Source organism: Eublepharis macularius, chromosome 5 (genome assembly GCF_028583425.1).
Source record: "Eublepharis macularius isolate TG4126 chromosome 5, MPM_Emac_v1.0, whole genome shotgun sequence".
In the NCBI taxonomy this organism is placed as follows: Eukaryota; Metazoa; Chordata; class Lepidosauria; order Squamata; family Eublepharidae; genus Eublepharis; species Eublepharis macularius.
In genome coordinates this window covers 54,680,656-54,702,571 of record NC_072794.1, presented here as the reverse complement: position 1 = coordinate 54,702,571, position 21,916 = coordinate 54,680,656, and the positions used below count along the sequence as shown (strand labels likewise).

The 21,916-nt window shown below is 43.7% G+C and overlaps 1 protein-coding gene across 6 annotated transcripts in view; it reads right to left on the bottom strand.

Annotated features, from left to right (window-relative positions):
* Nucleotides 1–459: 459 nt before the first annotated feature.
* Nucleotides 460–21,916, bottom strand: part of EVI5 (ecotropic viral integration site 5) — a 136,377-nt gene continuing 114,920 nt past the window's right edge. For all 6 annotated transcript variants that reach the window (XM_054979445.1, XM_054979440.1, XM_054979442.1 and 3 more), the window contains one exon: nt 460–1,730. In XM_054979445.1, coding sequence (XP_054835420.1) covers nt 1,419–1,730 — 312 coding nt within the window. In that variant the 3' untranslated portion in view covers nt 460–1,418. The remainder of the gene's footprint in view (nt 1,731–21,916) is intronic.

Here is a 21,916-nt window from a genome sequence, read left to right as displayed (position 1 = left end):
GCCTCTACCATTGCAACATATACTGTATGCATGTTTAGTAACGAATACACTTTGCCCTAAGGAGAGAGACACCTTGTTGTAAGACAAAGGAAAAAACCCCCCACTCATTATGCATTTCTAGGTTGCATTTCAAGAGAATATTTAGAGGAAATTTTGTTAATATGGCCACAAAGATGAACTGCAGCTGAGTAAAACTTAGAGAAGATGAGGAGGAGATTAACAGAGGCATGGGTTGAAGTGAAGCATGGATAGAAATTAGGGGTACAAGTACCAAAAGGAAGTTGGAACAAAGGAAAAGCAGAGTGCAACACAGCCAGCCAGCCAGCCAGCCCTCAGTTGTGGCACTTTGTTCCTGCCAAGCTACGCTTCGCAGTCACATTTCAATGCCTACTTCCACCATTTAGTGGCCATTTCATAAGTTTAGAATGGCTATATATTAGAATACACTAGAACAGTGAAATCATGAAAAAAGTTTATTATAGTTACATATACACACAGTTAAAATTCCGGTCAATAGTGCCTTTTGGAACATATATTTTAATAAGACATGAACCTGTTTCTGTCATTTGGTAACCAACAATCTTAACTCCAGGATTAGTGTTCTTGCTACTTTGCCCATAAACTTTTAAAATTTTTATCATGTATACACAGAATTTTGCTTTCCTTTTAACAGGCTAAAGAACAGTCATATTTAACATTTACACTTCCCATACAAAATTCAATGTACATTTTTATGCAGGGGCAGAGATATATAAATATATACAAAATAGACAATATTTGTAGTTAACATACCTTGATCAGGTTCATTAGCAACACTTTAAAAGCAGACACACATAAAAGTTGACAAAAAAGGTTTTGTTTTAATCCTTCAGGACAAAGAGTGACCATTAGTTGTATAAAATAGCAGATAAAGGCTTAAGTTTGGAAAGGTTGAGGTCTCCAATAATAGAAGTTATTTTAATTAAAAATAAGACACTCAAGACAATTGGATATATGCTGTATTTGATACACCCATCTTGATCACAAACGGTTTATGTAAAAAGACACATTTGTTCACAGAGCATTAAAATATTGCACAAGAACAGTTTCTTCTGAAGACCAATGATTCCCCATGATAATCAACTGCAATATGTTTCTTGAGTAGGAAGTAATTGTGAGTGCACATTTTCTATCATGACTAGATATAGGAATATTCATTAATACTGTTAAAGAGTTGTCCTCCATCCAGCCTTTTCCCAATTTACTATGTGGTGATGGCAAGTCAGGGATAAAGATTTGGCAAATGTAAGAGGCAGACAGCAAGATGTACGCCATCATACATCAGATGAGATGCAAGACATAGTCCAAGAGCGTAGCACTGATTTACTTGACCACAGAACAAGTTCTTTGATAATGAAGTCCAACACCATTCACAGTGATCACACAGTAGTAGAATAGGACTCCATTCTTTTTTGGTTCTTTTCATTCTGATTGATTGCACCCAGTGCTTCAGAATCTACAGCATTCTCAGTATCACTGTCACTACTGTCTACCACAATCGTATTCAAGCCTATTTGACCTGTCCTTCTGTGCACATGAAAGTGAACTCCAGCCTCCTGAACATGGTTGGATATGAAGTCTTCATCTGATGAATGCAGTGACTCATCATCCCCTATCAAATGGTTCACAATATGAATCCCATCAAAACTGTGTGGGCCTGAGAAGGCTCTTGGGCCTTTTAGGCATCTGATCTGTTAAAACACAAAGAATTAGACAGCAAGCATATCATGCCTAATCACAAATTACATATACTCCCATATTCCACTGTTCTTTGGTGTCTTGAACTAAGGCTACAAACATAACATCAAGCGTTGGATCCAGCAGAGTTATGATGAGCGCAAGAACTTCCGTCCAGGGAGCACAACTTTCTCAGCTTCCTCCATCTCTGAAATGAAACCCTCAAAAGGCTGTTCCTGGAGGAACTCCATGGGCAGAAGTAGTCCTTACATTCACAGAAATGCTGCATTGGATCTAGCCTCCAGCCCCATAGCTAGCATATGAAAGTACTCAATTTCCATAATTTAAATGAAAAATATTGTGGCAAATCAAGCTCCATTTTGGCTGTACTAGTATTTGAACAAAATATTTTGCATATATTCTTGACAGCCTTGATCAAAAGGCTGCACTTTTGGTATGTTGTTCATTACTGAAGAAGATAAGACTATTCTATTAAAATTATTGCTAACTTGGTTTTTTTGGATGTCACAGAAGACATTAAAAAAAGATGACTAATTGGAGGTGCCACCTATGCCCTTCTACAGCAGCATGGGGTTAGACATGAGAATCAGTGATTCTTGTTACTAGGGGGGAGATGTCAGGAATGGAAATTCTTTCTTTATAGAAATTGTTTCCCACTGTAAATATAGAAGAAATAGAACAGTAAACTTTCACATGGAAATGCTTTCACTCAACAGTCCTTTTCACAGTGTTTTGTTAATACAATATTGCTGATTCAGAAATATCCAGTGTGGAAGTACAGTCACTTGAAATTTGTATTAAATATGGCACCAATATGTGCCAAAGCTGTTCAGGGCAAGTATACAGTCCTTTCAACAATGTTAAAAGAAGCTACTCTTCAGATGCTGCTGATGCCTATTCTTCAGAACTTTTTAAAAAACGTGTGTAGCTTTATAGGTATTAAAACACTGATGGCATCAGAAAGATAAAGAATAAGATATTCTGTGCAATTTTTGTGATGGAAAGAAAAGGCTGTAAGAATTTTCAAATTACAAAGCTGTTTAGCTATCTGGTCTTTGAGTGACACTTCAGCTGCATTCAGACAACACAATAAACTGCTTTGTTTAATCCTTGAGTTGTGCAACAGACTTGTTACTTTACCAGATTTAAGTAACAAATTTGGGTTTCTGCATAAATCTTGGTTTGTCTGTTTCTTGCCTCTCTTGTCTCCAGCTGGAGCTACTCCAACTTTGTGTTGTAAATTCAGATGCCACAACAAAAGCACAATTAGTAGAAACCTTGGTTGACAAAATGAGCTACAAACTAATAATTCCTTCAGTATTCCTAAAGAAAACCATGGACCTTTGCAATTCTGATTCTTATTTTTTTAAAAAAGCAACTCCAAGTCTTCCATTTTAACTATTTACTTGATATAAAAATGAAAGGTTCACAATACTATTTTTGTTTTCAAGTATCACAGAATCAGAGCTGGGATGGTTAGTGAGGGACTTTAAAAACAGTTCCAAAATTTAATTTTGTTCTTTTTCTAGCTTTAAAGTAGACTTCGTTACATCCAGCTTACCTTTAAGCCAACCACCCATAGCCTACCCTAAATGCTGTTCAGAACTGATTAACAATACTGTAAGAAAACTTTCCACAATGCTGTTCTTCCTAAGAAGAAGTGTGGTGCTTATTTGCCACAGTGCAAGCAATTATCCACAACCAATACAGATTACATTCAATACAGTGCATAGTTCTGGAGTTAAAGGAACATGTGAATAGCAAAATCATTAAAAGAAGCTGGAAAATTTGCCTCAAACACAATGAGATAGAGCAATATTGTAACATGCTTTAGTTGATAGGATGGTCAGTGTTTTGAAATATGTAATGATTAGAAGGTCCATTTGAATAGAGCAGGTGTGGCCAGACAAACTTGTTACCTCTCAAATAGAGGCCAATATATCTGTGGCATCATCTTCATTTCCATGCCCATACCAAAGAACACATCTGTAAATGTTTTGCATGAAAATAAGTTTTTGTGCATTAACGTGGGGTGTTTTAATACTGGTTAAACAAGGTTGCACTTACCTGTAACTGATTTTCATCAAGTGGTCTTCTGTGCAGGCATGCACTGAGACTACACACATACAGGCCAACCATGGGAGAAGATTTCCAGAACTTTCTTGACGTCTAGGAGTGCCTCTCCTCCCTTTGGTGCTTTCCTGCCAAAATCATCATATGACCAGGAGGAAGAGTACTATTCTCTCAGTTCTCTCCATGCAACCTCCGTTGACCCCCAGAAACTAAGATTCCAGAGAGTTCACAGCAGGGCAGGAGAGAGGGATGTGTACCTGCACAGAAGACCACTCAATGAACAACAGTTTCAGGTAAGCGCAACCCTGTTTTCTGAGGCAGATCTGACAGGCCACACCTTCTGGTTTGGCCCCAGCAACCGAGGGTGTCAGGATGGGGGGCATGTGCATTTAATCAGGTTAGCACAAAGCCACAGCCTTTGAGAAAAAGCCTTTCTGAGGAAGCTCTGTCAGATCACGTTTTTAGAGTAAATTGGTGACAGAAAGAGGAGGCAGATTTTTCTTGCAATCCCCAGACAGATAAGGCACACAGAATAGACATTTTCCAGTATCACCTTAAAGGCCCCTCTTATGTCAATAGTGACAAAGGAAAAAACAGGAACTTTTCTTCTTTAAATGTAATTTTATTCTTCACTAGAATAACTGTTGATGATAAAAAAACTTTAAAGAGAAATAAGTCACCTCAAGAATGAGGTGAGAAAAAACTGAGAACAGCAATGGAGATCCTTTCTCTGTGGCACCCAAAAGAACTGAGGAATAGTGCCCCTCCTCCTGGTCATGTGATGGTTTTGGAGAGAAAGTACAAACCGGAGAAGCGGCACTCCTTGTCTTCTAGAAAGTTCTGGAAATCTTTTCTGCATTGGCCTGCATGTGTGCAGTCCCAATGTGCACTTGCACAAAAGTCACAAAGATTAACTGTAAGTTTAAATGCAGGCATCTGAAGTAAGAAGGAGAAGGGCTGGATGGGTGAATGTAGTGTGCTGTAAAAGGATGGTGGTTGTTCCCTAGGGGTAGAGTGAACTGCAGATTTTAATCTGAGTGCTGAGAAAAAGTCTTCATTCTATCAAATTCAGGGAATTTTTGTGTGGAGTTCTGAGGAAATCTGTCTAAGTTAGGCAAACTGTGTGTGAACCTGGGTAAGTCTGTGTATCTCAGAGAGAGGTTATTCTATCTAGGTTAGGCAATCTTTGTGGAAAATCTTGAGTGAATATATATCTGTGTGAATGAGAAGAGTATTTTTTCTGTTATTGAAGATCTGTGTGGAAAATTATTCTCTAAGAATATACCTGTAAGAATATATTCTTGAAACTGTCAAGATTATGAACCTGTTCTGAAACCAATACACTTATCAGTACTTTGCAACCATTATGCTTACGTACTTATAAATTCTATTTCTGAATAAGCAACTCTCCCCCTTTTTACCTCACAGCCATCCCCACGCACTGATTTTTCTGTCATACCACCATCTATAACAAAGCCTTCATATAATACGAGAAAAAAGTAGAGGTTTAAGGCAAAAGCCTTTTGTGATACAGAAAACCTTTTGGTAACTCTGAGGAAGTCAGGGAGGCAGCAAAATATACAGGTCACACGAACAGGGCAAAACACTGCAGGTTGTATTAGCAGTAAGGTTCAAACCCCAAAGAGAAGGTGTTCTTGAGGTATAAGCCTTGGTAAAGTAGAGAACAGCTGAAGCTTTGTATGTGTGGAGGGGAAAAAAAGGAGTCCTGGTTGTGACCAGGGCCCTCCTGAGGTAAAAGTTTAAGGTAACATAATAAGGAGCTGGCATAAAGGTCTAAGGGCAGGTTTAAAAACAAAAACATTGTAACAACCCTGACAGCTATTCTATCTGACTGTCTTGAGGAAAGGAGTAATGTGCTGTAGCTTAAGCGAGAGTGCTCATGTTCAGAATGTTGCCACTAAAAGACTCCTGATACATTACTACAAGAAGATTCAGTTGGCTATCTAAATGGTGGGTTCAAGTGTCTTTAGTCAAGTTACACCTATAATAGAAGAAATATGGCATCCGAATGGAGCTCTAGTCCAGAGCATATGTGACTATGCAACTTAAAAAGTGAGATAGTGTTGTAACAATAGGTTTTCTGTTGCCACTCCTGTCCCACTACCAACCTGCAAAAATGGCAATTACTTGTCCCCAGAATATTTTGAAAAGGGCACAATTAAGAAGGTATTAATGCCACCACTATATATTTTATGATTTATGGGTACTGTGGATTAAGCATTTGAGAAAAACAGGGTTTCTCACCTGTAACTGTTGATCGTCGAGTCTCTTCTGTGCAGACACACATTGGGACTGCGCAGGCGCAGGCCAGCCGCGGAAAAGATTTTTCTAGCTCTAAGAGATGTGAGGGGGACGTTCGGATCCACCGCGCATGCGCGCCGGTGTTCCCGCCAATTTTGAATGCATATATATCCGAACGTCCCCGGCATTCCCTCAGTTCACCTGAGCCGCCGGAGAAACAATGGAAGAAACCAAACACTCACAGCGGGGCAGGCGGGAGGGAATGTGTGTCTGCACAGAAGAGACTCGACGATCAACAGTTACAGGTGAGAAACCCTGTTTATCGTCTTCGTCCTTCTGTGCAGCCCCACATTGGGAGAGTAACTAGCATCTCACCAATGGGGGCGGGTGTGAGTGTCTACTTGAACAAGGACTGCAGGACAGCTGTGCCCACAGCCGAGTCACGTCGTGCATGCACATCCACAGAATAGTGCTTGATGAAAGTGTCTGCAGTGGACCATGTCGCAGCTTGGCAGACGTCCCGGAGCGGCACTCCTCGTAGGAAGGCAGCAGAAGCAGCTTGCGCTCGAGTGGAATGAGCGGTAACCAACAAGGGACACTGGACTCCAGCATGCTGATAGCAAAGTTTAATCGTAGACACAATCCAGCGAGAGATGGACTGGGCAGAAGCAGGTGAGCCCTTGCGAGGGCCAGAGTAACACACAAACAGGGCAGGAGACTTCCTGAAACATTTGGTGCGGTGCAAATAAAACAATAAAGCACGCTTTACATCCAACGTGTGTAGTGCTCGTTCCCCTGGGGATGAAGGTGTTGGAAAAAAGGAAGGGAGGAACACCTTTTGCTGTAGGTGAAACCTTGAGACTACCTTGGGCAGAAACTCCATGCTAGTGTGGAGCATGACAGTACCAGGGAAAAACTGCAGGAAGGGAGGGTCACACCGCAGGGCAGACAGCTCCCCAACACGCCTGGAGGACGTGATTGCTACCAGGAAAGCCACCTTCTGAGTGAGCAAAGGTAGGGGACAAGAAGATAGAGGCTCAAAGGGCTGGAGCATCAGCCGGGAGAGAACCAGGGAGAGACTCCATTGCGGAATGGGATGGGCCCTAGGAGGGAAGGTCTTGAACAGGCCCTTCAGGAACTGCTTGGAAAGCCAGTGAGTAAAAACTGTCTTCCCATCAATCTGCTCATGGAAGGCAGAGATTGCAGCCATGTGGACCTTAATACTGGAAAACGCAAGGCCCTGGGAGCAAAGTTCCAGGAGGTAGTCCAGGATGACAGGGAGCGGGCAACTAAAGGGAGAAACCCCCTTTGGGGCCAACCACCGGGAAAAACGTGACCACTTCCTCTGGTAGGACAACCTGGTGGACGGTTTCCGGGCATTCAAGATCACCCCAAGCACCCCAGAAGAGAGGTTCATTCCCGGTTGCCCAGAAGCCAGGCAGCCAGATTCAGTACAGCCACATCGTGATGCCACACCCCGTCCCTGGTTAAGAGGTCCGGGGCGTGAGGCAGGGGGAGGCATCGCCCCCGGGACAGGGAGAGCAAAAGGGGGAACCAATCCTGGCGAGGCCACCGAGGGGCAACGAGGATACAGCGGGTTCGGTAGGCCCTGACCCTGGAAAGAACCTTGTACAGGAGCGGAAAGGGCGGGAAGGCATAAAAGAGCCCTGGGGACCAAGGTATTTGGAAGGCATCCCCTAGGGAGTGGCGGCCAATGCCGGCCCGGGAGCAGAACAGCGGGGCCTGTTTGTTGCGGGCAGTGGCGAAGAGGTCGACCAACGGCGTGCCCCATGTGCGGAAAACCTGGTCGAGGTAAACCCTGTTTAGGGACCACTCGTGCTGAGGCAGAAACACCCTGCTCAGCGCATCCGCCGAGGTGTTGAGATCCCCGGCAATGTGCACGGCTCTGGGAAGGACGTTGTTGACCATGGCCCAATTCCATAGAGTCGTTGCCTCCTTGCAGAGCTTGAGCGAGACCGTCCCTCCCTGCTTGTTGAGGTAGTAGCAGGCCGTGGTATTGTCCGACAGGACCTGAACCCTCCTGTTCCGAATGGCATCTGCAAAAGAAGCGAGGGAGTAACGGATCGCCCTAAGCTCAAGAAGGTTGATATGCATGGATGCCTCAGATGGGGACCAGATGCCCTGAGCCGAAAGCTGTCCACAGCGCCCCCCCCATCCCAAGTTGGAGGCATCGGTATAAACCGTGACCTCAGCTAGGAAGGGGCCGAAAGGACAACCTTCAGACAGGTTCCCAGGGACAGTCCACCAGGCCAGAGAGCGCAGCACCACCCTGGGGATGGAAAACCTCTGGTGCTGACCCATGGTGAGGGGGTTGTACCTCCGGACAAACCAGTTTTGCAGAGGCCTCATACGCAGGCGCGCAAAGAAAACCACCCCTGTGGTGGAGGCCATAAGGCCCAACAGAGTCTGAACCAAAAGGGCAGTCTGATACCGGCAATGCATAAAATGCCGGGCCAAAGCGGAAAGCCTGGCCAACCGGTCAGGGGGCAGGTAGGCTCTACCCAGCAGGGAATTGAAATGGACCCCAATAAACCTAATGGCCATGCCTGGGGTCAGGATAGACTTATCCCCATTAACCACCAAGCCCAGCCTAGCCAGCACGGACAAAGTGAGGGCAATATGGGCCTGGAGAGAGTCAGGTGAGGGCCCCACCAGGAGCCAGTCATCCAGGTACGGGTAGATAAAGCAACCCTGGGACCGCAGGTATGCCACTACGGTGGCCATGCACTTTGTGAACACTCTGGGTGCAGAGGCTAGCCCGAAGGGCAACACTGTATATTCATACACAGAATCCCCATACACAAACCGCAGGTATTTCCTGTGGCCCTCAAATATAGAAATGTGGAAGTAGGCATCCTTCAGGTCTAGAATGGCCAGCCAGACGCCCACTTCTAGGAGTTCCATGACTCGCGCCAGGGTCAGCATGCGAAACTTCTCAGCCTTCAAATAACCATTGAGGCCTCGAAGGTCTAAGATGGGCCGGGAACCTCCACCCTTTTTATCCACAAGGAAGTATCTGGAGTAAAATCCCCATGGGGAAGTAGAGACATTGACCACCCGGACAGCACCTTTGGTAACCAACTCCATAACATTATTGTGTAACACAACATCACAACATGGAGAACAACGGGGAGGGAGAGAGAGAGGGGGTGCATCCGTAAACATTAACTTGTAACCATGGGCCACAATGGACAGGACCCAAGCGTCAGAAGTAACACGTTGCCAACAGGGCAAAAAAGGTCGAAGCCTGTCCAGAAACTGGGCAGCAGAGGAAGCACCCACGGAGGCCAACGGGGGAGCGTTCAGGCGCAGTCAGAAGACCGAGGGCTTCTGCGCCGAGGACGAAGGCTTGGGCGAAGAGGGCTGTTGCCTGCCCTTGGACCGGCCGGAGCGCCTGGAAGGGTGACGCTGCTGGGCAGAGTAGGATCGGTGACCGTAGGACTGGCCCGAGAAGAAGCGCCCTTGACGCTGCTGGTAAGGCTGGTAAGGGGTCTGGTAGGATCGGAACCGACCATAGCGATACCTCGGACCCGACGACTGGGCTGAGGGGGCGACCCCGAGGGACTTGGCCGTCTGCTGATTCTTCTTCATCAGGGAGAGGGACTCATCCGTCTTCTCCGAGAAGAGCTGGGGCCCCTCGAACGGGAAGTCCTCCACCTTCGCCTTCTTCTCCGGAGGCAGGGCCGTGGACCGGAGCCAGGCGTGCCGACGCAGGACCACCGAAGTTGCCATCGCTCGCGCTGCAGAGTCGGCGGCGTCCTTGCCAGCTGTCATTTGCTGTTTTGACAGCTTCACGGCCTCGGCTTGGAGGGCCTTAACCAGGTGGCGGCGATCCTCCGGGAGGTCGGAGAGGTAAGAAGACAGCCTCTTCCACAGGAATAGATTATAGGATCCCATTATGGCCTGGAAGTTGGCAATACGGAATCCCAGAGACGCGGATGAGTAGAGTTTCCTGCCCACGCCATCCAGCTTCCTGCCTTCTCGGTCCGCCGGGGCCGACGAGGAACCGGAACGGAACCGAGCCTGACCCTCCTCAGCCACGATCGACGAGGGTTTCGGGTGATTGAAGAGGTACGGGCAATCATCTTGCTTTAAACGGTAGTACCGTTCCACCTTCTTTGCCGTCGCGGACAGGGACGCCGGCGCCTGCCAGAGCGCGAGAGCGTTATCAACAAAATCCTCCACAGGGGGAAACGCCACCGACGCGGGGGACCCGGAATACAGCGCCTCCAGCAGCTTACTCTTGGGCTTGGAGGTCGTGGAGGAGACGTCTATCTCCAGCGCGGCGGCCATCCGCACCATTTGTTCGGAGAATAGCCTGTAATCGTCATTCGGGGACGATGAGCGGGGCCCACCCACGGTGTCATCCGGGGAAGGATCCGAGGCCGCGTCTGAAGAGCACTCCGACGGTGACGCCAGACCTTCATCATCCTCGGAATCCGAAAACTCCGGCGAGGTTTGCGTCGGAACCGAAGACCGGTGAGCGGTCGGGGCCGACGGATAAGTTGCAGGAACCGGCGGTCGCAGAGGTAAGCCCGGAGGTGGAGGAGCGGGTGCTGGGAGCCCGACTGGCTGAGCCGGAACGGAGACCATCGGAACCGACGGATGTTGCAGGAAGGGCAGCGACTGCTGGAACCACGCCACAAAATCCTGCCAGGAGGTCATGTTCCCAACCCCCGCGACCGGCTGGCAAGGGGGCAGAGGAGCAGGCACCGGGGCAGGCCAGCGAAGAGGCATCGGAACCGACGAGGTAGACGGCAGTGGAACGGAGGCCTCTGAAGGCGCCGGGGCGGACGGCAGGGAGTGCTCAAAAGATTGGAACGGTTCCGGGAAAGGCGGAAACGGCATAAACTCCTCGGGAACCGACGGAGGAGGCGTGCAAGGAGGCGACGGGGTGTGGAGACTCACCACATCGTCGGGTATCAGGACTGGTTCGGCCGGAGAACCAGGCAGCACAGTCGGAGCTGGGGACAATGCACGGTCCTTGGCCCTCGACTTCGCCTTGGCCTTCTTGGACGGGGGCTCCGAAACAGCCTCCGGAACCGAAGGCTTGGAGGAGGACTTCGGCTTGGGCGCGGAACGCTTCTTGGCCTTCCGGCTCGAAGGACGGTCCCCGGAACCGGAATCAGGACGGGCCTCCGGAACGGGTTGCCCCGTCGGTTCCGAGGGGAGCGGCTCTGGCGACTTACGAGACGGCGCCGGTGACGGAGCGGCGGAGCGCGGCCTATCTCCCGAAGAGCCTGACGGCTTGGGGGGGAGAAGGTTGGCATCCCACAAGAAGGCACGGAGCCTGGCCTTCCGATCACTCCTTGCCTTCGGAGTGAAGGACATACAAATGGAGCAGCGCTCGACAACATGCCCCTCGCCCAGGCAGATGAGGCAGAGCTCATGGCCGTCCGAATGGGTCATCTCAGTGCCGCATTTATGACACTTTTTAAACAAAGATGTCTGCGACATAATGAACGGTATCTCCCGACAGATGACAAGGGGAAAATACCGACCAGCAGAAGAAACGATCCAAAACTCCGAAGAGACGCTTGAAACGAACGCTAGACAATAAGAACCTTTTCGACGGCGGCGAAAAAGGAACTGAGGGAATGCCGGGGACGTTCGGATATATATGCATTCAAAATTGGCGGGAACACCGGCGCGCATGCGCGGTGGATCCGAACGTCCCCCTCACATCTCTTAGAGCTAGAAAAATCTTTTCCGCGGCTGGCCTGCGCCTGCGCAGTCCCAATGTGGGGCTGCACAGAAGGACGAAGACGATCACAAGGAACAGCCACAGTAAGAAACATACTACTTGGTTTTCACAACATGCTCTTCTTACCTGTTGATGGCTGTCACCCCAAGTATAAGCAAAAGGAAAAAGACAGCAAAGAAATATTTAGAGTTTTTTAAACAACCCTAAATTGCCAAGATTAAAAATACAGCATGCCAAATGAGTATACTAAAATTCAAAAAAGCAATTTTATGAAGTTATCAGATGGACTATTTCTTGAGAAAAAATTAAGTTCTAAAATGACATAATAAATCACTTCATTTCTCAAAGTACTTGAGTGTTTATGTTACTCAGGCTGTTGCAGATTTTTAATATTTGGGTTTCAGAATTTGAAAGTTTAATCCAAACTCTAAGTTAAATACAGCTGTTGAAAAGTGCTCACTTACCAAGCCATGTGTGGGCATTGCAAGATCTTAAGCATTAATATTATTTTTTAAAATGTAACACTGATCCATCAAAACACTCTTCAAAAAACCCTTGTAGAACTGTTTTGTGAGGATGCTAACAGTTGTAGTTCTATTCATTTCCCCCCAATTGTATAGAAAGAGTGGAGTACTTCAGTAATTTCCATGGTTTCTTAATTGGGTGCTGTGACAGACACATTCGTTTGAATCATGATGTAGAACCACCCCTTAGAAATAAAACACAAATCTACCACATTATCTTAGGGCCACTTCTAACAAGTCTCCCTCCCTTACCCCTTAGACATATCATAGTACAAAGTATATGTCATGCTATAAAGTGTATTGTATGCATACACACATGTACATGTACATTTTATGGCATCTTCCTAAAATTTATGCCAACAGTGATCAGAAAGCAATAGACTTGCAAAAACCATATATTCACAGTTTGTGTGATACACATCTTTTATAACCTGGTGCCATACTCTAGTAAAGCAATTTTTTTGAAACAGTCCACAGTTAAAATATTTTAAAAATAAGTTAATATAGACTGTATTTGACACATAAATCCAACCAGGTAATTCATACAGCTTCAGTTGAATGTTTCTGCAATAAACACTTCATGCTCCCACCTTTTCAAATGAGGTACTCTCTAGCATGTATGCTGTGAAGCAGCATCAGGTACTCAAAAACAGGATCCACAATACTTTCATGTGTAAGTGGCAGAACACAATTTTTAAAAGAACTAGGAAGCCAGAAGTTTTAAAAAATTGATTACTAGGGAAAACTGCAAATTCAGCCAAATTATTACATAGCGATAAAGATACAATTTCCACTTTGATAGCAACAATAGTCACATATAAACATTCCAGGAGTGGAAGACATACAGGGTAAAGTTTTATATTCTCCCATCTTAACTTTTTGTCAGACAACTCAACTGCATACGTTTTCAAAGATGTTGTCCCATCCTTTAAAAATAGAAGAAAATTTCTTGGAGGGAATTCCAGCTGCAAATAGCCCATTAGAGCAAATGCTGGATTAGAACAGTCATAGTATTCCCCTAACATTTCTTATAGATTCTTCTTTACAACAGAAGTGCAGATGGACAAGAAACCTTATTTCAGCTCCCACATATTAAGTATACTTAAGTCTCCTAGCCTTGCTAAGTAGGTTCTAGGAGCTTCAGATCACTACAGCTTTTTGTAAACGTATTTGCTATGAAGAGATAGCATAAGAGCTGGGAAAACAGGAAACTTTTAATTTTCCAGAAAGATTTCCTTGTGTTTTGAGTAAAATTGAAATTAAAAAAACTTGAAGGCTCCAAGAAAATGCACTCCCCTGTCCCAGTGCTCATTGCAGACAGATTAGAAAAAAACGAGGGTCATTAGAAAGAGACAGATTAAGAAAAAAAATTGAGGGTCATAAACTAAACTAAGCAACTTTGAACCAATTAAAAAATTTAGATGGAACTTTATAATGAAAGCTGCTTCCTGATGTTACTTTGGCAGCAGAGCTCCTTCCGTACAACTCTGGCCATATCAAAAAATCCCAAGTCATGTGGGAGAAGCCTTCTTCCCCTTGCCATTTGAACATCTGAAAATTGGGACAATAGTTTCCTCCAATATGGTGCACAGCAATCATTTTACACTTGATCCTGTTTATATGTTATGGAAAAAGGATTTATTTCTCTTAGCAGAGGATTACATCCAGAGATGGAGCAGCTCTCCTCCCCTTGTGGAGACAGGAGTTCTGGAGACTTCTTCCTCTGGGAAAGGCCCTCCATTTATGTCCTGCTTACACCAAACAGACAAATTCTCCTCTCCACTACAAACAATGCAGAAACAGAACAGGTTCTGAAATCAGAGGCCTTTGAGCACTCCTAGAGACTACTTTTCCTCACCTAAGCGAAGCAGAAAAGCCTCAGCAGCCACTTCCATAAAAGATGCTTGAAGAAGAGCAATCTTTGCAGGAACCCCCTGCAAAGCATACTGGAAACCTCCAACAGAGAAGGATAAACCACAACTGCTGCATGGGATCAGGCCATCTTTTCCCCCCAGCAGCCATCAACTTCAACCCAATTCTTTTCCTGAAGGAACTTGCTCCACAACTGGCAACCCAGACAATAATGAGTGACTATCCCAAAGGCAAAATAATTAGAATCATTTGATCGTACCATCTTCTTAAAAAATATTCCATAATAGTAGGCTGCTCATAATGTTACAACAATTCCAGTGTTCTCTTTCCCATACTGACATGTTTTTGAGATACTGGAGTGAATATGCAGTCATTTTAACATTCCAAAACTAATGACCCACCTATCAGAAAATGAAAGAAGCTTCTAGAAGTCCTGCTTTGAGTTGATGGCATGTGGATTAATCTAAGGATGTCTTCGTTATGAGCAGAACCTTATCACTAAGTCTAATGTTCTACTGAAGCAACTGCATTCTATCATGGCTAAAGATAAAGATGCTGGGTGGAATTCAATGACCTATTAACAGAAGGGGCAACAGATGCGGATCTTTTGGTTGTTCCTCTCCCTCTTCAAGTCATTTCTGAAAACAGGAAAAGTGATTCCTAGGCACCGTGGCCCACACAGACCAACAGCCTCATGGGTCTGGTGGCTGTGCTGAGCTGGAGAATGAGGATAAAAAAAAAATCACCCCTCCGACCACTCAGCAGTGTTGCTTACTGGTACTGGAAAGTTCTGCTGGGGAAAGAGAAGAACAAGCAAATGATCTATAATCCCAGACTAATATAAATTACAGGGACTTAGGGAACAAACTTTCTGTATTTCTATGCCTCCCTTCCTTCAAGGAATTCAGACTAGCGAACATAATCCACCCCCCCCCCCGCACCGATTTGTTGCCAAAATAATTGGCAGAGTCAAGCTGTTTTAGATCCAAATTTAAGGACTGAGGCTAGGACTGTGCACAAATGACCTCGACAGAGCAAGCCTCTCAATATGAAACAAAAATCAAGCTGAGAGATTTGAGAATGACACTAAACTGCAGTCACTACTGTTGAAAGGGGGAAAGCTGTTGAGTTTCTGCAAAGCAGTGCTTGTGGATTGTATTATTCATGATATTGTGCCATTAATAAGAAACGAGTAGGCCTGTCTAAGTTTCTACCCAAAATAATCTGAAGCAACCTTATTTTAGCAGATGTTCTCCAGAAACTAAAACTTGAACTCTGGACTGGATCCAGAGTAGATTACTGTGTAAGGGACTTTTAAAAAATCTGGATGCTGGGGCAAGTGTGTTTGGCAGTGTCTGGGGATGTTAGGAATCTGGGGAAATGTGCTCATCTACTACTCTAAAGTTACAATTGGGTGTGGGCAGCCCACTGTTATTGGTCTCCAAAGCACAGACAAGGGACTGTTTATTTGATTCTCAGTTTAACTCCTATTTGGAATACTCATCATGGATGCCCTGGCTCCATTCCCTTAAGAGAACCTGGGCTTCCAAGGACAGAGGCAGATGGACTGCAAGAAAGAGAAAACACAGCAAACCTTAAAAAGGCCGGTTTAATTTTTTGGGTGACTTAACACCAAATTCATGTGTGTCATTTAAGATGCTTTTCAGCTCCTCTATCACTTTTGGCATGCATGTGTAACCCCCCCCCCCAAAAGCTGCTTTTAAATTGGCTTGTGTAAGATTATTAAATCAGTCGAGGGCCAAATTGAAAAACGCAAGCATGATTTCAGATTTAGAGAGGTTTTCATTTTGTAATGGGAATTTTTTAACCAAATACATTTGCATGGAGTTACATATGTGTCAGACAATAAGAGCTTCTAGCCCAGCATATGTATTTACTGGCAAAAGTTTAATATTTTACTTAATATATATACCCCACTTTTCTCCACAATGGGACCCAAAGCAGTTCATGTCATTTTCATCTCCTCTATTTTATAACAACCCTATGAAGTATGTTAGGCTGGGTGTGTTTGACTGGTCAAGGTCAAGCTTCCACGGCAAAGTGGAGATTCAAACCTGGGTCTCCAGTTGCAAAATGTATTGGTGTGTCAAACACAAGCAATGCCAGCGATGTGTATTTGTAATTAGTTTCACAGCACATAAATGTAGCGCATAAAGTCATAGTGAGCCTCCCCAGGAAGGAACAGCAGTCTGCAGGTATACAAAAGGGCAAACAAATCTGAAAGTTATAGAATCTTAAAACTAATAGAACCTTAATTTTCCTTAATTATGTGCTTTGAGTATTTTTTTTTAAAAAAAGAAACACAAAAGGGGATTTTGCAACTTTTATCGCTTATCAGGGGCCAAAAGGAAACAAGATGCTAAGACTAGGCAGCTATATTGCTAACATGACAAAGATTAAGACTAGTGACACATGGAGACCAAAAGGTTTCAAGCAAGTCAGAACAGGAAACTCATTATGCGATCAGGCAGGGTCATGACTTTTTGATCACTGCACTATTACCATATAACCAAAAAAGTTTTGAAATCTTAAAAAGTAGGTGATTGAAGTGACAGCAAGAAGTCAGAAGGGGCTTCCAAGATTCCTTTTGTAAGTTTCCATAGTTGTTAACTGTATGTTCAGTTTTATTCCACTGCCTAGATGCTGAAAAATTTTCAAGGTTTTAACTGAATTTGGTCCTGGGGGGCCACTATAAATAACTTGCTTTTATTTTCATTGAACTTTTCTTGCATTTATCCCTCTTCAAGCAGATCTAGTAAGCACAGTTTTATTTATAAACTTTAGCAAACATTCAACAATCTCAATTCATTTCAAAGACCATCTGTTTCTAGAACTCAGCTCTGTCAGTTGATAAATTTTAAGAGGAAGGCAGAAAATTATGGTCTTCAGATCTGTAGCAGAGCCTGAAAAAGGAAATGAAAGTTTTGTTCATCTAGAATATTTGCATGCTGGATGATATCCAAACAAGGGAAGAGTTGCCTATAGTTTCTTTCCTAATCCACATCCAGACCTACTTGCCTAAAGCATTCCAATAATGGAATGCCATGTCCAATGGTGAATCAATATCTGTGTTTCAATATTAAAATTGTGTCCCAAATCCATTTCATTCTAATACCTCAGTACTGAAGCAAGATCTCATTACACAGACACAGAAAACGAAGAGCAGAATAGGCTCATTTTATTTGACCAATTTCTCTCGAAAAAGTGGGCAGATTCTTATAGCTTCTCAGTATCTTTTTCAGTCAATGTTTTCCCCTATTAAATCTTTCTACAGAATGTGGATGTTGATTTCACACTTTGCCCCATTTGTTCTCCCTCTACTCCTGACTTAACTGTGAACAGACCGTTTGAATTGCTTATGATTCTTAAACAAAAATCGTGTCCTTTGTCAGATTAAGGCAAGGAACTTAAGCAGAAAGGAATTTATGAGAGCAGATTTCTTATTCTGCCAAAACTCTTAGTTCAATGGCTAATCCAAGTAATATGTTTTCTAGAAGTTCATAATGTTTTGCTGAAACCCTGTAGCTGTCCATAGAGGTTAGTTTCCAATACAATAAATAAGTGCATAGTCAGACAGAAAGAAAGGTACCAAGTGAGCTAGGCTGTCCTAAAAGTTGCTACTAATTTGAAAAGTATACTCACCAATAAAAATTTTCTAAAAAAACCCTAAAAGTTGCTACTAAGTCTTCACCCTCAGTTATCTAAAATGAACATCCCTGGTTCTGACCACCATCCAAACCATACCCCATATACATCTAAGATACTATATTCCAAGAAGGGTCTCTCTCTCTCTCTCTCTCTCTCTCGCTCTCTCTCTCTCTGTCACACACACACACACACACACACACAATATGCGTACTTCTATTTGTTTAAAAATTTACTGGGTCAACAAAGCTGCTGTGTGAGATTGGGTGTTTGCTAACCACATGACCTCACAAGTGCTATCTTATCACATCACAGGTTCCTCAGACTGACCACAACCATTGAAATCAGGCTCCACCAGCATAGATGCTCACTATCTGACACGTACTAGCAAAACAGCAACATTTGAGCTGTCCAATAGCTTTGCTGATTTGTTAGAGGGCAAATCTGGTGGTCTTGTCTTACTGCATTTGCAAGATACCGTACAAGGAAAGCACATGATTTATTGCTCTGCAAGCTTTAACCACAAGTGGAAAAGCTCACACTTTAAATCTGAGAGCTAACATATTTCCTTTCAGTGTCAAGCAGAGGGGTTATGGAGCAGGGGGAAAAAGCTTTACATTCTACCAGTGTTCGCAGTATTTATTTATTTATTTAAAGTACTTCTCTGCTGCCTTTTTCCCACAAATGTGGGCTCACAGCAACATGGTCCATGTTTTTTTTTTCTTCATTCTGTTAGATGAAGAGTAACTACGTATTATTTTTTATTTATGTAGAGAGAGCAATCTAATTCTTAATTGTCTGAACTAAGGGAAAGCTTTTAAATGCTTATCTTAGATTATCACCAGGGCTGCACTTCAATGTATTGAAAATGCTTTAGTCGTGAAAGCCTGACAAGCATCGCTCTGTTACTGTGAGCTGACGAGTCCAAGGGCAAGCAGCATGAGGAAAGCTACAAAAGTATAATATGCTTGCAAACCCGATAGAACTTCATTATACACAACAAATAAAGGCTTTGTTTCACACGACAATACCTTTCTGGCCTATGTGTTTGGGTTGGTCATCTGAACAAGCTGAGAACAACAAAGATGGCGAGGTTTCTGGAGACCAAGTCCTACGAGGAAAGGTTGAAGGAGCTGGGTATGTTTAGCCTGGAGAGGAGATAACTGAGAGGTGATACGATAACTCTTCAAGTACTTGAAGATGGCTATCATATAGAGGTTGGTACAGAGTTGTTTTCTATTGCCCCAGAATATTGGACCAGAACCAATGGGTTGAAATTAAATCAAAAGAATTTTCAGTTAAACATTAAGAAGAACTTCCTGACAGACTGGTCCCTCAGTGGAACAGGCTCCCTCAGGAGGGGCTCTTCTTCTTTGGAAGTTTTTAAGCAGAGGCTAGATGGCTGTCTGACTGCAATGCTGATTCTGTGAACCTAGGTAGATCATGAGAGGGAGGGCAGGAAGGGTAACATCAGTGCTTAGTTCTCGTGACCTCTTCTTACATGACTAGGGTAATGCTGATCACCGCTTTGGGGTCAGGAAGCAATTTTCTCCAGGCCAGTTTGGATAGGGATCCCGAGAATGTTTTGCCATCTTCTGAGCATGGAGCAGTGGTCACTGTGTGTGTGTGTGTGGGGGGGGGGGGGTATTTGTGAATTTCCTGCATTGTGTAGGGGTTTGGACTAGATGACCCTGGAGGTCTCTTCCGACTCTACAATTCTATGATTCTGTACTTTATTGGTTGAGAGGACATTGACAGAAGGTACATTTGATTTGATTTTTATTGCTGCTATGTATTTATATTTTTTATCCTTTCAATTAAAATCTTCAAGGTGAATAACCAAGAAACAAGTCACAAGAATCAAACAGTGCCATCCTATGAAGAGTTACATCCTTCTGTGTCTCTTGAAGTTAAAATCTTTGGAGGATTGCTTTGTTTAGGATTGCACTGAAAATTACCACTGCCAAAAGAAAGCAGTAGATGCCAGTCAGGAAAAAAAACCCCTAACAGCAGTCAAAATTAGGCACTCAAAACATTCCCAATAGCTCTTTGAAGAAGTCTTCTTAGTGACTAACAGGGAAGGAGTGAGGCAGACCATGCTTGGGGAGGAGTTTCTTTCCAACTGTTAGCAGCTGAGATACAAAAAGATACCCAGTTAAGCTAGTCCAGAAGACATTTCTTACCTGGATTTCTGCTTCATCTTTTGTCTCATGAAAGAGTAGATTATTAAAATGTTATTTTATATACACTACACTATAGCTGCATCTTTCTTGCTCTTCCTTCATCCCAGTTATTACTAAGCAGGAGGAACTGAAACACTATGTGGGAGATTTGTGATCAGATCCTCAGTTTTTTTAATATTACAAAGAAGCTATTTGTGTATGTTGAGACATGGCCCCATGTCAGAGGAGGAATTTTTAAAAAATCCTTTTCTCCAAAGATTTTCTCCAGAAGGAAATATCTCTTCTCAGCGAATATTAGCCTCTTTAGGCAAAGAGAGATTCTCATATTGGGTCCACGCAGATCCAGTCACTAGACTATCATTCTTAAAATAACACCAGAAGATGAACCATGTATGCATTCAAAAGATGCTGCTGCTACGACAGTGGCATTTCCAACACACCTGGTAATTTCATCACCTTCCAGGACAGGACAAAGCCAAAAGGGACCAAGATGTTTTATCTAATACTGATTTCCACACTTATCTCAGAATTCAGTCAACAATAGATAAGAAGACATTGTTCACCTCAGCCCTGTAGACAATCACTTCTCTATGCAGACACCTTAAAGTAGGGTGAAGAAGCACCCCCCTCAACTATGTTAAAAGTACAGCACAGTAATGGCCCCATCCTGTACTGCATAGTGGGCTGCAAAACAGCACTCTGTTGGTTTGAATCTCACCACTGCCATGAGCTCAGCAGGTGGCCTTGGGTAAGTCACTCAGCTCTCCAACTGTATTGTGGGGATAGTAACAATACTGACTTTGTTCGCCAATCTGAGTGAGCACTAATCTGTCTATAAGAGTGGTATATAAGCACACTTATTATTATTATTCCTTGACATAATCAGTAGCTATTAACTGTGGCAGCTAGTAATGGAACCTCCATGTTCAGAAGAAGCAGAGTATCCAATTTTCTCATGTCATGGGGATAACAGCAGAGGATAACTGTCTTGCCATGATGGCAAGCAACTCTAGAGCACCTGGCTGTCCACAAAGGGTAAGACTTAATGAGTTTCTCCATAGGACTCTGCATACCAATTCTTACGCTCTTGATCTTTAAAATACTTATATATCTTGGGAGAGGTAGTGTGTCAGCTAAGTAATTTAGAGAAAGATTTCCCATTTTAGATCATCTATATGGACAACAGCACCAATTCTGCTTGTTACAGCGAGCATCTTCTGATGTCTTGTACTGGAATTTTAATTCCTTTAATTCAGTTTCTTCTAGTTAGTTCTCCAGATTACCATTTCCTTAAGCTGAAGTTCTACACACTCACACTATTTAGTCCTATCTCAAATTAGGCCTTTACTTCTATAATATGAATTATTTATCTAAGAGTAATTACTTAGTGTTTACAATTTTATTTCTACAAGAGAATCGTTTAAAAGCCTGGCATTTGATCTCCAACTTATGTCAATCTTCATTAAGTCCATCTTGTATTAGCTCAACAGAAGCATGATCTAAAGAGGAGATAGTACCTATATCAGAATCTGTTACCAGTTGCATTAGGTTGTTAGGACATAAATATCAGATGGGTTACGGCATGAGGTACAGAGAGATAGGAGCAAGAGACCCTTAATGCTGAAAAAGAAAGGGTAACTGTTATACAAAAACCCTTCCCCGTTTGAATAATCTATGCAAATATCAATGGTATGATTGAAAGCCTTCCACAAATTATGTTCCGAATACTAAATAATTATTTACATACTTTACAGTTAGGAAGCACTTTTGTCCAGTTGCTGGACAATCCTCTGTAAACAAAAAGGGGAAAGATTCCTCTGGTGTCCAAGAGAAGAAACAAAGAGTGACCAAGCCACAACCCGGAGAACTAGGGT